The sequence below is a fragment of the Lepidochelys kempii genome, chromosome 13 (genome assembly GCF_965140265.1).
Source record: "Lepidochelys kempii isolate rLepKem1 chromosome 13, rLepKem1.hap2, whole genome shotgun sequence".
In the NCBI taxonomy this organism is placed as follows: domain Eukaryota; kingdom Metazoa; phylum Chordata; order Testudines; family Cheloniidae; genus Lepidochelys; species Lepidochelys kempii.
This window is the reverse complement of record NC_133268.1, coordinates 11,416,181-11,428,238: the sequence shown is the minus strand read 5'-3', so window position 1 is coordinate 11,428,238 and position 12,058 is coordinate 11,416,181. Positions and strand designations below refer to the sequence as shown.

Below are 12,058 nucleotides of genomic sequence, written 5' to 3'. Positions count from 1 at the left end.
TAAGATTCAGAATAAAATAAAAAAATATTAACATAATGACTAGAAAACTATGGGGAATAAAGTAACAATGCAGAAATTTCTAGCCTCACCTTTAAGAATATTAGTCTAATTGTCATGTCCTTACCGATTAAATATATTCTCACTAAAAGCATATTTTTCCAAACGAGCAAGCGGAGTCAAGTTATCCTGTCCCGGAATGTCCAAGAATGCAGTTATCCTCATGCTATCACAATCTGGTCCATAGTCTTCAAACCCAACTTTAAAAACAAAAACAAAAAACATGTCAGTAAGAGAAGAAATCACAGCATTAAATACATCTCCTTGGCAGCATCCCTTTTAGAAATATTCTGCATAACAGCACCAACTATCAGTACAGTGCTGAGAACTGCTCAGATAGAATCCAACTCTTCACTTAGAGAGGTCAGTGACCACACCCCCATGTACTTCAACAACTAAGCTTTAAGGATGAATCCATAAGGGAAGTCAGTCTGATTGAAGTAAATGGGAATTTTAACAATGACTGCAAAAGTCATGATTTGTCCCTTATACATAATATAGATTGAGATTTCCAAAGCCACCTAGACACATTTCCCACTGCAATTAATGAGAGCTGTGCATCCAACTCCTATCAATGGTTTGAAAGTCTCAGCCCTGTCTGGTTTGTATTTGGAAAATGCAAAACTCCTTCATGTAAGTGAAGTTCCCTCTTAAGGCTTACTCTATGCTGTAAAGTTTTGCCAAAATAGCTATGTCAGCTAGGAGTGGGGGAAATCACACACACCCAACCAACATAGCTATGTTAGCAAAATCCCAGGTGTATACTCAAAGATACCAAGAGAAGAGTGCTTTTGAATACAATGTCATTCAGGGAGGTGGTGTAACTACACCCACAGAACTGCTTTTGCTGGTATATGTTGAATATCCACTAGGGGACTTTGCTGGAGTAGCTATGCCAGCAAAAAGCTCTTTTGTGAAGACACACCCAAAGACTCAAGTTACATAATCATCTTTTCGAAACAGCGATTCACCAAAAATGTGATTGTGATTACACGGACAATTAAATCCAGAATCAATTTCTATAAGCTTTTCATGTTTTTTGGAAGTAGCGCTGCCTTAAAGCTCTCAATATTTGTGTGTGTTCCTGAGTGCTATTCAGTAAGTACTGTCAGATAATATCTAAGAAACTTGTCTTTACCTGTTGCTAATAATTCCTTAAATTATTAAAAATGAAAAAATAATCTTACTTTTCAGTTTCTGCTGTTTGCTTACATTTTGCCCCTCAGCTTCAGCAGTGAAGACTATTCAGTTTCACTTTCAGATTCTCATGCTCAGTACTACAGAGTTTACATCCCAAACCCTGTAAGTGAATGTTTACATTCAAACAAAAATACTTTTCATTTTTCTTTAAGCCTTGAAGATATTTATATGAATATTAGGTTTTATAATGGCTTTTTTTCTTAAACACATTTCAGAAAAAAGAAAAAAAACACCCTGATTTTGTCTTGAAAAAAATGAATATTTGTTTAAATTTTGACCAAGTGTTGACATTTTAGGGATACACATATCATAAGAACCTAGCAAACTGTTTTGGTCTTCTGGGAAGAAAGAATTTTATCTGGGGTGTATATCCCACTTCTATAAAAATACTGCTGATTTGACTCTAGCACCCAAGCCAAAAATCAGTTATCCGGGGGATGGGGGGGGGAAGGAGGGAGTTCTGCAAATTTATTGTGAATCATGTGATATGTAGTGTAATTCTTGAAGACATAGCTCCTGGAATCATGCGATTAGTTACATGAAAATCTTATCTTTCATTTTAAAAAAGTTTCTAGCTCTTGTGATTGTAGAGAAAAGCTTGAAAACAAAGGGTAAAGGCTCAAACACAGAAGGCAAATACAAAACCCAAGATTCATTTAAAAAATACCCTCATGATTATAAAGTTAATCTTGTGATTTTTTGAAGCTTAACACTTTTTGAATGCAAGGGGTTGAAACACTAATTTCGATAATTTTAAACAAATCACATAGGAGTGGCTGGTATAATGATAGAGTGGGAAAGTTACCATTTATTTTCATTGCTGTATGTAGAGTTGTTGTAGCCATGACTGTCCCACGATATCAGAGACACAAGGTGGGTGAAGTAATATCTTTTATTGGATCGACTTCTTGTCTCTCTCACCAATAGAAGTTGGTCCAATAAAAGATATTACCTCACCCATCTTGTTTCTCATTTTATTTTCAGGCAGGCAATGCAGGGTGTATCAGAATTACTAGTACTTATTACAGAAATTTTCCCCTACTATGTGGGCACATTTGGGAGTTCTCCTCTGAAGATACATAAACATCTCCATGCAAGTGGGATTTTCTTGTGATTTCAGACTCCTAACAATGTTGTTACCCAAACAGTACTCTGCCAGTACTTGCCCTCCACCACATCTGTTGTCACTGGTTTCTAATCCTGTAAACATTACAGACCACGCATAAATAATAGATATAATTTGATCCACTGGATAAGATATTTCTAACCTCTGTCCTTAAAGAAATAAACTTTAACAGCAAACTAAGCTGCATATAGTATAATAAAGATGACCTCCATTCAGCTATATCTTCTACTTTGTCCCTTGAACTTTAAATCTTAGTAAAATGATGTCAACAGGTGCAGAAACTGTACACAGAGCCCACAAATATAGTATAATCTACGTAATTACTGTGATCATAATTACAACACTGGTATTGGTTGCACCAGAATTCCTCACTATACATCTAAGGAAGTCTCTCAAACTAGTGGAAGCTTTCAAAGAAAAAGAAATACTAAATGTTACTGTTGCATATATAAAATTAAGCAGCTCTTAAGACAACACAATAAAAATATCAAGTAATCAGTTATTTACTGCACTTATTGATTAGGTATATTATGTTATGCTTTAATTTTAAATTGATGCATGCATAGTCTAATGGATTGTGATTTAGCATCTCCTGGCTCTGACAGACTCCATCAATGGACTTTGGGGTGGGATATTCACATTGGACCCAGTCCTATTCCAAGTGAAATCAATAGAACTTCTGCAACATACTTCAAAGTGAGCCAGAAAGGATCTTTTATCACTTCTCAGTTTCCTGCTCTGTAAAATGGGAAGAATAATACTTAATCTGCCTCACTGGGACATTGTGAAGATTAACTGATTTATGTAAAGTGCTTTGAAGAAGTAAAGCTTTATCTTAAAGTATTTTGTTTAAGAAGAGTACCTTCCCAATAGCTGACATGCCAATAATTAAAATCCCTCGAAATGGGATGTTACAAATTGCACAAGGCTGCTTTATATTCATTAAATATTTGTTATATCTGTCTATTCATATTCAAATTTGGATTTGCCAGTACATTAAAAAAATTATATCTACAATGTCATTTACACTCTCCAAGCTATCAGACACAACACTCTTCACAGGGTTCAAATGCTTGCATTTAATAAGGATAAACACCTTCACTTCTGGTTCTCATCCTTCATTTATTACAGCATTAAGTTTAATAAGGTCAACACTTTCCCCAAAGACCTTCTTAACATGTGCCTTGATATAACAAACTTTGGCTCTGAACCACATTAAAATTCGCTACTATCAATGACAGTGTTAGAGTGATACTGCAGTGTATATAAATACTAGACTGATATGGATGGGTATATTATTTGGAGTATCAATCAGCATATGTTAAAACTATGTAGATAACTATTTTCAGAGTAATATGAAATAACAACAAAATGTGAAGTCACTGCGAAATGCCAAGCTTGCTTTTTACTCTCTCTCTCCCCACCCCACTCCCCTTCCCCCACAATATGCATCCTAGGGAAGGGTGTCTTTTTTCCCCAACCTCACAGAGAGGTATCCATCAATAATATTGGAGAACATTTGCGTACTACAGAAGGGGCCCATGCCCCTCTAGTATCATCATTATAAATTAGGGGTCTTGGAGCATACTGCAGACTTCCTGCCAAGAGATAAAACTAAATTTAAAACAACAAAAAAGTTGGTTTCAGACACAGGATGTCCTTCATATGTAGGGTCAAATTCTGCCTTTAGATAGGCACACAGCTAATTTACTTCAAAGGGAATGGTGCACACACAGCTGATGACAGAATTTGATATCATAGTCTCTTAAAAAAAATAGAAAGCTAATTGGCCTCTTCTACTGCAATATGAAGTTTCAGAGGAAAATATTCGAACAAGAGACTGAGTAAGGGCTGAATCATGCACACAAAGCAAAGCAGAAGAAAACTGGGATTAACGTGAAGGCCCAATTTTTCAATTTTACTTGTGCACATTCAGCTACCACAAACGCACCCACAGCCACATAACTGTACACGCAAATTAGGCATGCTAATATTTATTGGGTTTGTGGGTTTTTTTTAAATAAGGGTCTGAGTATTTTTTCTGTTGATATTTAAATCATTGAACTACTTCACAACTATCTTTTACACATATGGCATTTGAGGGGGCAGTATAGCAACACAGAGATATACTACTGTACACAGGTGACCTATAACCTGGAAACTAAAATGTACTTCCACTTAACTAGCCATTACTGCTTCTTGCAGGTGGCATTACTAATTATTTTAGAAGCAATACCAGCCTACAGATAAGTATCCTTTAATAGGTTTGCGATTTGTATCTGCATTAAACAAAAAAACAAAACAAACAAAAAACACATTACTCAGACCAAAGAAGGGTTGAAAGTGGTGAAACAGACTTTCCAGGTTAGTGTAGCAAATATCAGATCAATTTAAGATCATAAGATATGCCATTCTCAATAAGACTAGTGCTCCATCATGTCTAATATCCTAACTAACAGTAGCCAAACCCTGATGCCATCACTAAAAGCTCTGAATAAGTTATGCCCTGTGTGGAAGGTGCTTGGAGTTCCTTCCTGACTCTGCAGCAATCAGTTTACATACTGAAGCATGAGATTTGATTACTCTTGTCTGACCTGCTATAATGAGAAATAGTATTGATAATAAAGGTTGTTCTTTTTAAAATCCAGTCATATTAAACATATTTCTACAGCAGTGAATTCTTTAAACTAACATGTCATGAGAAGTAATATTTATTTTAATTCATACTAAATTTATCAGCCATTAATTTTATCAAGTACCCCTTTGTTCTTGTATTAGAAAACCACATTAAAATGAAGGAACTGACCAGTTGCCACTATAACCTTCATAATATTGACTATTGCAGTAGAATTCCCTGTAACTCTGATTGCAACAAACAAACAAACAAACCAATCAACCATGGTTCTATGTTCTAAAGTTTACTGCACTAGCTTGTAAATATGTATGCACATACTTCACTTTACTAACTTGAGTAGTTCCACTGATTACTCAAATTACTAAAGTTAAGCACATGCTTAAGTGCTTGCACGATCCAGACCCTGAAGAGCAGCTACAGAACACACTGCTTTTGTTACATACAGAGTGTAAAGAGTTAAATAATCCTAGTTTTAGCAGCCTCTCAATTCATACCAAATAAATTCCACCATAACTCTAACCATCTTCACTGACCTTCTCTGGACCATTTTAATCTCAACTCTCTTTCCTAAAGTGAGGAAACCAAAAGTGCACACAGTACTCTGGATAGATTGTAAGCATGTTTAAAAGAAAATACAGAAAATCATGAACTATTATTTCTAATGCACCCAATATGCTTTCACCATTGCTGACACACACAGGGCTCACAGTTCCATTAAACTATCCACTGAGAGGCCTAGCCATATTTTCCCACTTAGAAGATCAAGTGGGCAAGTTCAGAATCCATCAGTGTATAGGAAATTTAACTAGTGTAGCCAATGTGCACCAGAGAAGTTGAATTTAATATATCATGTGACCGTCCCAAAGGTACTTAAATCTCATATCCTGCCATATCCAAACAATTTAATGACATCAGCAAATACCACCATCTCATTGCCCATTTTCCCCACTCAATCACTAATAAATATATTAATACCAATACCCACCCCTGCGGAACTATTAATCTCTCAAAAGAGCAAAGAACAGTCATTCCCTACATTTTTCTCACCTACTCAGTTTTTAAATCCACTATAAAACTTCATTTCTTAACCAGTATTTTCTTTAGTCTTACAAAAGGAGTTTTTAAATAAAACCCTATAGAATCAGCTTCATTTATTATTTTATTAATCTTCTTAAAGAATTGTATACAGGTTTGACAGCTTTTACAGTGGGGAACGAAAAAGTATCTTACAAAGTTAGTACTGGTTTGACCTTCAGTTAATATTTATTCAAGTGTAGTGTCACACTATCCACAATTAGTTTCTCAATCAGCTCCCCTGGAATTTAGGGGAGATTTCCCATTCCATAATTCCCAGGATCTCTTCTGGCTCTTTTTGTTTGATTATTTTAATAAAAATTAGTTGTAGCACATTACATCTCCTCACCAATATCTCCACTATTTAATGCTTTCTTTCCTTCAGACACCATAGATCTAGTTTTAGTGATTTACTGCAATGAATTGCTTAAAATGCTCCATAACCTTTTCCTTAGGGTATGTCCACACTGCAACTGGGAGCATGCTTCTCAATGCAGGTAGAGAGATACGTGCTAGCTCTGTTCAAGCCACTGAGCTATAAATAGCAGTGGCTCAAGTGGCAGTGGCTCAAGCTAGCCATCCAAGTACATACCAAGAGGGTTGGGCAGGTTTGCACTCAGGTGGCTAGGCTAGCCCAGCCCAAGCTGCCACCCGTTCTACCATGCCCACATTGCTATTAGCTCAAACAAAGCTCCCATCTACCTGCAGTGTGAAGCAAGCTCCCAATTGCAGTGTAGACATGCCCTTTGAGACTAATTGCAGCACCTAGCACTACTGATCTAGATTGTTGTTTTTATTTACGGAAGGTCTCAGAAGCCCCAAACTATCAAGACCACACACTGAGTTCTCAGATTTTGCATCTTAATTCTAGGTGCTCTTTCACACCAACTAGGAGCAGTTCATACTCTAGTTTTGAACTTGATGTTGAATTAAAAATGCAAACAGGTGTCATTAACAATACTTCAAGTCAGACATTTTTCTCTGTCTGTCCATGCCACAGTAGTGATAAATCAACATGTTGCATTAGGTCTATTTCAATGTGAAACTGATAGTGGTACATATAGATGTGATTAAATAGACATATACAAAGCACACTTTTTCCATTATTGGATCACCATTCTAGATTCAAAACTGCAAAATGATAAAAAAAATCCTCAGATGAGGCAAACTTGAGCTTCATCCCCCAAGCCAGAAGTTTGGCTTACAATCACGAAACTCACGAAAGCTTATGTTCAAATAAATTGGTTAGTCTCTAAGGTGCCACAAGTACTCCTTTTCTTTTTGCGAATACAGACTAACACGGCTGCTACTCTGAAACCAATCATAAAACTATTTTAGTCAAGTTACCAGGACAAATGACACTTCTGCTGATAGCCTTAGCAAAGAAGCCAAGGAGTCACTGGCCATGGAGAATGAACTGCCCTTTCACCCCTGGAGATGGTACCCTCCAAGTCAGTCCAGGCACATTGGCAGGACACCGTGGGAGGTTTGGACTGTTGCTTGCACTGAAAACAGAAGAGTTCAGCTGGCAGACAGGCATCTTTCACTTTTTCCAATCAAAGGGGGAAGAATTAGTTGGCAAGACATAGACAGACTATTTTCTGGTTGGATTATAAGGGGGTTTATTTATTGATTGATTTTAATTGTGGCAGAGAAAAGCAAAATAGAACAGATTTTCAACTCTACTAATGGGTTTAAACTGCAGATCCAGCTACTTTGGCTCCCCTGGTTATTAATGGAACTTTAAGGTGGGATGTACTGGGCTTTGAGAAGCTTCTTTCAAATCCAGTGTGGGCACACAGAAGTGTACTAGCCAATCTGCTCCCAATTTAAATCCTCTGCTCAACAAAGGTACTTGGTGTTGTTTGAGGTCATGGCGCAAACTTAGCAAGCAATAGCCCTCTGTTTAAAACCAATATCCCAGAGAGACAAATGTATGAACTGAAGTGCAAAACACAAGCATAACCCTACAAATCCAGACCTGCAAAATTTCACCATTTTAAAGAGCGATTCCATATAATTTTCAATTAGCTTTAAGACAATTTTTATAGCCCAGTCTCTGAACTGCCATCCCCCCACAAATCAGGATTGTCTAAGCAATACAGAACAGGTCCCTCAAAAACAACAACTTTAAAAACACTCACAATTTCTTTTTTCAAATGATAAACTCAAATTGCCATCCAAAGTGCCAGTTAGTACCACACTGGGGTCCAAAAGCCCAATCAGAATGTCTACACTGCAATTTTATAGCCCCGCAGCCTGAGCGCCCCCTCTCCCCACAGTTCGAATCAGCTGACATAGCCCCACCACAGTGTTTTATTACAATATAAACACACTCTAGGAGTCTGTGGCCCTCAAGCCACTAAACACATATGTACTCAAGACATGTATGTCCTCAACTTTAAGTATGAGTTGTCCTACTGACAATGGAGCTTCTCACATGCACATCCCTTTGCAGGATTGGGACATGAGGCCCCAATCCTTCAACAATGCCTTACATAGACACAAGAATCTGCTGTGCAGAGCTCACTGCATAACCAGGGCCTAAATAAGGGAGGGTACAAAAAATCTGGAGGGAGATTTTAAATGTCACATTGAAGCACTCTGTAAAAACCTGCCAAGAGTAGAGGAGATGTTTTTAAAAGCAGACTCAAAATTAATCCATGATTGAAGTTTCCTTCCAAACAAATCAGTGGCAGTTCTGGAAAGTAATGCAATCACGTTTTAAAAAGTCACAGTGAGAGATGCTAAAGAGAAAATGTATGAGACCTGCAACCTCATCGAGACAGACCTCAGTAGGATAGTGAGAATTCTGTAGAAAACTGGGTGAAGGGAGGAGTATTACAGTAACAGGTTGAACATGAACTCCCTAATATTCTTCACTAGCACTTGAGACTATGAGTCTAGATCACAGAAAGTGATCATACTTTTTTCCGTATCTCTGTAACTCTCACAATGGCATAAGAAACGCAAAACAAATAACCACCTTGTAAAAAATTGTTGTCCTGTGTGTTTCAATTAATCATTTAAAAATCTCACTCATTCAAATGATCACAACAAAAAGTCCTTGTCTTAGGCCAACTGCTAGGAACGTCCTTTGCAAGCAACAGAACTAATGTCAACTTTATAAACCTGAAATGAAGAAAAGCTCTGTATAAGACTGAAAGCTTGTTACTGGACTAACTTCTTTTGGTGGGAGAGAAAAATATTACCTCGCCTGTTTCATCTCTCAACTTTATAAACAACACAGACCTGACTGTAGGCTACTTCTCTGGCAATTAACTGCATTTCAGTTTTTAAAGTATTATTTCTGCAACACCCAAATGCATGCTAGGCTTTTTGCTAAGCAAGAAATACCTTATATCTTCTGTGTATGATGAAAGATTGACATTTTGGGGTTACAATTAGACATGCAAAAAATTATGAAAACAATTTAGAAACATCCCTCAAAATATCATAGCTTATGACAGTTCTGAATTAACTTGTCCCCTTTTCCCCTGTTATTCAGGTGTCCATCCCATGTATCCAGATCTGACAAGTCTCCTTCATTTAGGGTTAATTCTCTCCCTCCTGTACCCACAGCTTTCTGTAGCGTGTTTTAGTGAGATATTTAAAATAAAATAACCTATCATTTTATAAAGAGTTTTAAAGCCCCCAGTCCCTTTCCCGTCTTACAATAAAGGATTTTACTGAGTCAATGAGCATTTAAAAAAAAAATCAAATCACAACAGTTAGGTGGCATAAGGTGCCCTAAAAATTTAGCATAAAACCACAAAAATTACTGTATCAGAGACCCCTCTGCCAGCAGCAACATGAAAATTCAAGACTGCGTGTGTGTCCGTGTGTTAGGTAAGAAAACCCAAGCCCTCTCTGATCTTTCACCTATCAGTAAAATGAGCCTCACAAGCCTCTTCCTTTCACACTAATCTGGGTGAAAGCGCGGAGAGGGAGATGGGGTGGGGCGGTGCAGAAAGGAGCATGTGGGTGAATGAGTAAAACAAGTAAAAACAGTTACTCACAATCATCTAAGTCATCCTGCAAATCCACAAAATACAAAGGGATCCCTACAAACAAAAACAAAAGAGAGAGACACGGGGGGTTGGTTTCACAAGGCTCTCTGGAGAGACGAGAGACAGAGGAGGAAAGAGGCACGCACGAAGTTACACGGCAGTTTGGCGTTAGTCACCCGCACACCCCAACACACCCGCACACCCCACACGGAGCAGGAAGGTGAGGAGCGAGAGCTGCTTACCAGCCATCTTGGAATGGACATGGGGAAAGCGGGGGGGGCAGAGGGCGGAGCTCCCTGCGCTGCTTGACCCCGGCTGAACCCCAACCCCCCCCCACTAGATTTTAATAAACAAATGCTGCCCTGGAGGCAGGTAGCCCCCCAAGCGCCCAGGCAGCCCCAGGAGACAGAAAAATTACAGTCTTTAAAAAAGTATGCCCCAGGAAGGAGGGGGGGTAGTCAGGTGACTCGTATGGGCTGCCCAAGATGGCGTCTGGTGTGTGGCGCCTGAGAAGCGGGGGTTACCTGTAAGCGGTGACTGGGGGGGAAGTGGCAGGGAGCCCTCTGTCTCCTCGGGAGACCCTCCTGCCTGTGTTCAGGGTGGGGGCTATGGTGATGCTGGGCTGCGCCTCTGGTTCTCTTTAAGGCAGCAGCCTCCCTGGCCATGGCTCTGAGGGAGCTGAAAGTTTGCTTGCTTGGGGTAAGTCACCTGCTGGGTGTATCTGCGGTGATAGGGAAGGGGGGGGCTGCTGTATAGCCCCTCCCCCGGTGCGGTCTTGGTGAATGGGGGAGGGGATGGAGGAGGGGGGAGTTTCCCTCATAGAGGGATTCATTTGAAAGGTGAGGGGGGATTTCTGTCCTGTATGATCACGAAAGCCCTTAAAACTGCTTTAAAGCGAGGGTGGTTTGTGACGGTGTTTTTCCTGTGGTGAGAGGATATTTTTGTCTCTTTCCAGTGCCCGTGTTGATTTCTGCATCATCTGTTTGTGTGCTCCACAACAGCTAGTAAAGCCTTTCTCTCTAGGAAGAATTTTTGTTGTCTGTGTTTGACACACAAAGTAACACACACTTTTATTTTCAAGGCTCCCCTATTAAAAAAATGGTCCTGTGTTGAAACTGCTCGGCTCCCATCCCCCTTATGCTGTCCAAGGCTTTGATCATTTGAATAATATTTAGCCCTTGTATTTATGTAGTTTGATATCAGACACTTAATGCCATTTTCAGGCTTCAAAAGCACTCTCCAAATACTAGATAACGGATGAAGGAGACTTCAGAACAAACGTGGGTGAGACTTTAAATCTTGTTTAGAAATATATATGGCAAAATCTTCATCTCAAAAGACAGACGTTTTTAAAAATTCTTAGCTCCAAAATGAGTGCTCCCAATCAAAGGTCCTCCAAACCAAATCCAACTGAAGTCAATTGGAGCTTTTTCCTGGACTCACTCTATTGGGAGTTTTGTCTGCTTAAAAACAAAACAAAACAAAAACAACGAAATTTGACAGGTTGGACTATGTATTTCCTGGTTCTAGATTGTCTTGTTCCCTCTCCCTGGAAAATTGGTGTATATTCCCTAATTTTGTATATCCGGTATTTGGGGGAAGGTGGTTGGCACGGTTGCTTCCTAAATATGAAAAGGAGTACTTGTGGAACCTTAGAGACTAACCAATTTATTTGAGCATAAACTTTCGTGAGCTTATGCTCAAATAAATTGGTTAGTCTCTAAGGTGCCACAAGTACTCCTTTTCTTTTTGCGAATACAGACTAACACGGCTGTTACTCTGAAACCTTCCTAAATATGTTATCCTTTGTTTACGTCAAACTCTACCTGTGAAAATTTTGTGGAGTGGGAAAAGGGGGAGTAAGAGAGTAACTAAGAAAATTTCCCCTTCTAAATGCCTCAGCCAGGAAATTACTTTCATCTCCCTTTCTCTTCTTTATAACTTTCTGTTAAACAC

The 12,058-nt window shown here is 38.8% G+C and overlaps 2 protein-coding genes across 9 annotated transcripts in view; one reads left to right on the top strand and one right to left on the bottom strand.

Moving 5' to 3' along the window:
• Positions 1–10,815, bottom strand: part of LOC140896991 (putative serine/threonine-protein phosphatase 4 regulatory subunit 1-like) — a 41,513-nt gene extending 30,698 nt beyond the window's left edge. The window contains exons 1-4 of one of the 7 annotated variants that reach the window (XM_073309235.1): positions 10,627–10,815; positions 10,112–10,156; positions 1,245–1,357; positions 125–257 (exon numbers count right to left, since the gene is read on the bottom strand). In XM_073309235.1, coding sequence (XP_073165336.1) covers positions 125–222 — 98 coding nt within the window. In that variant the 5' untranslated portion in view covers positions 223–257; positions 1,245–1,357; positions 10,112–10,156; positions 10,627–10,815. Of the gene's footprint in view, positions 1–124; positions 258–1,244; positions 1,358–10,111; positions 10,157–10,278; positions 10,537–10,626 lie in introns of those variants that run through there. The other 6 variants (XM_073309234.1, XM_073309236.1, XM_073309232.1 and 3 more) reach the window with 6 other exon arrangements.
• The window catches only part of RAB22A (RAB22A, member RAS oncogene family), a 35,098-nt gene continuing 33,593 nt past the window's right edge, over positions 10,554–12,058 (top strand). For both annotated transcript variants that reach the window (XM_073309243.1, XM_073309242.1), the window contains exon 1: positions 10,554–10,801. In XM_073309243.1, coding sequence (XP_073165344.1) covers positions 10,766–10,801 — 36 coding nt within the window. In that variant the 5' untranslated portion in view covers positions 10,554–10,765. The remainder of the gene's footprint in view (positions 10,802–12,058) is intronic.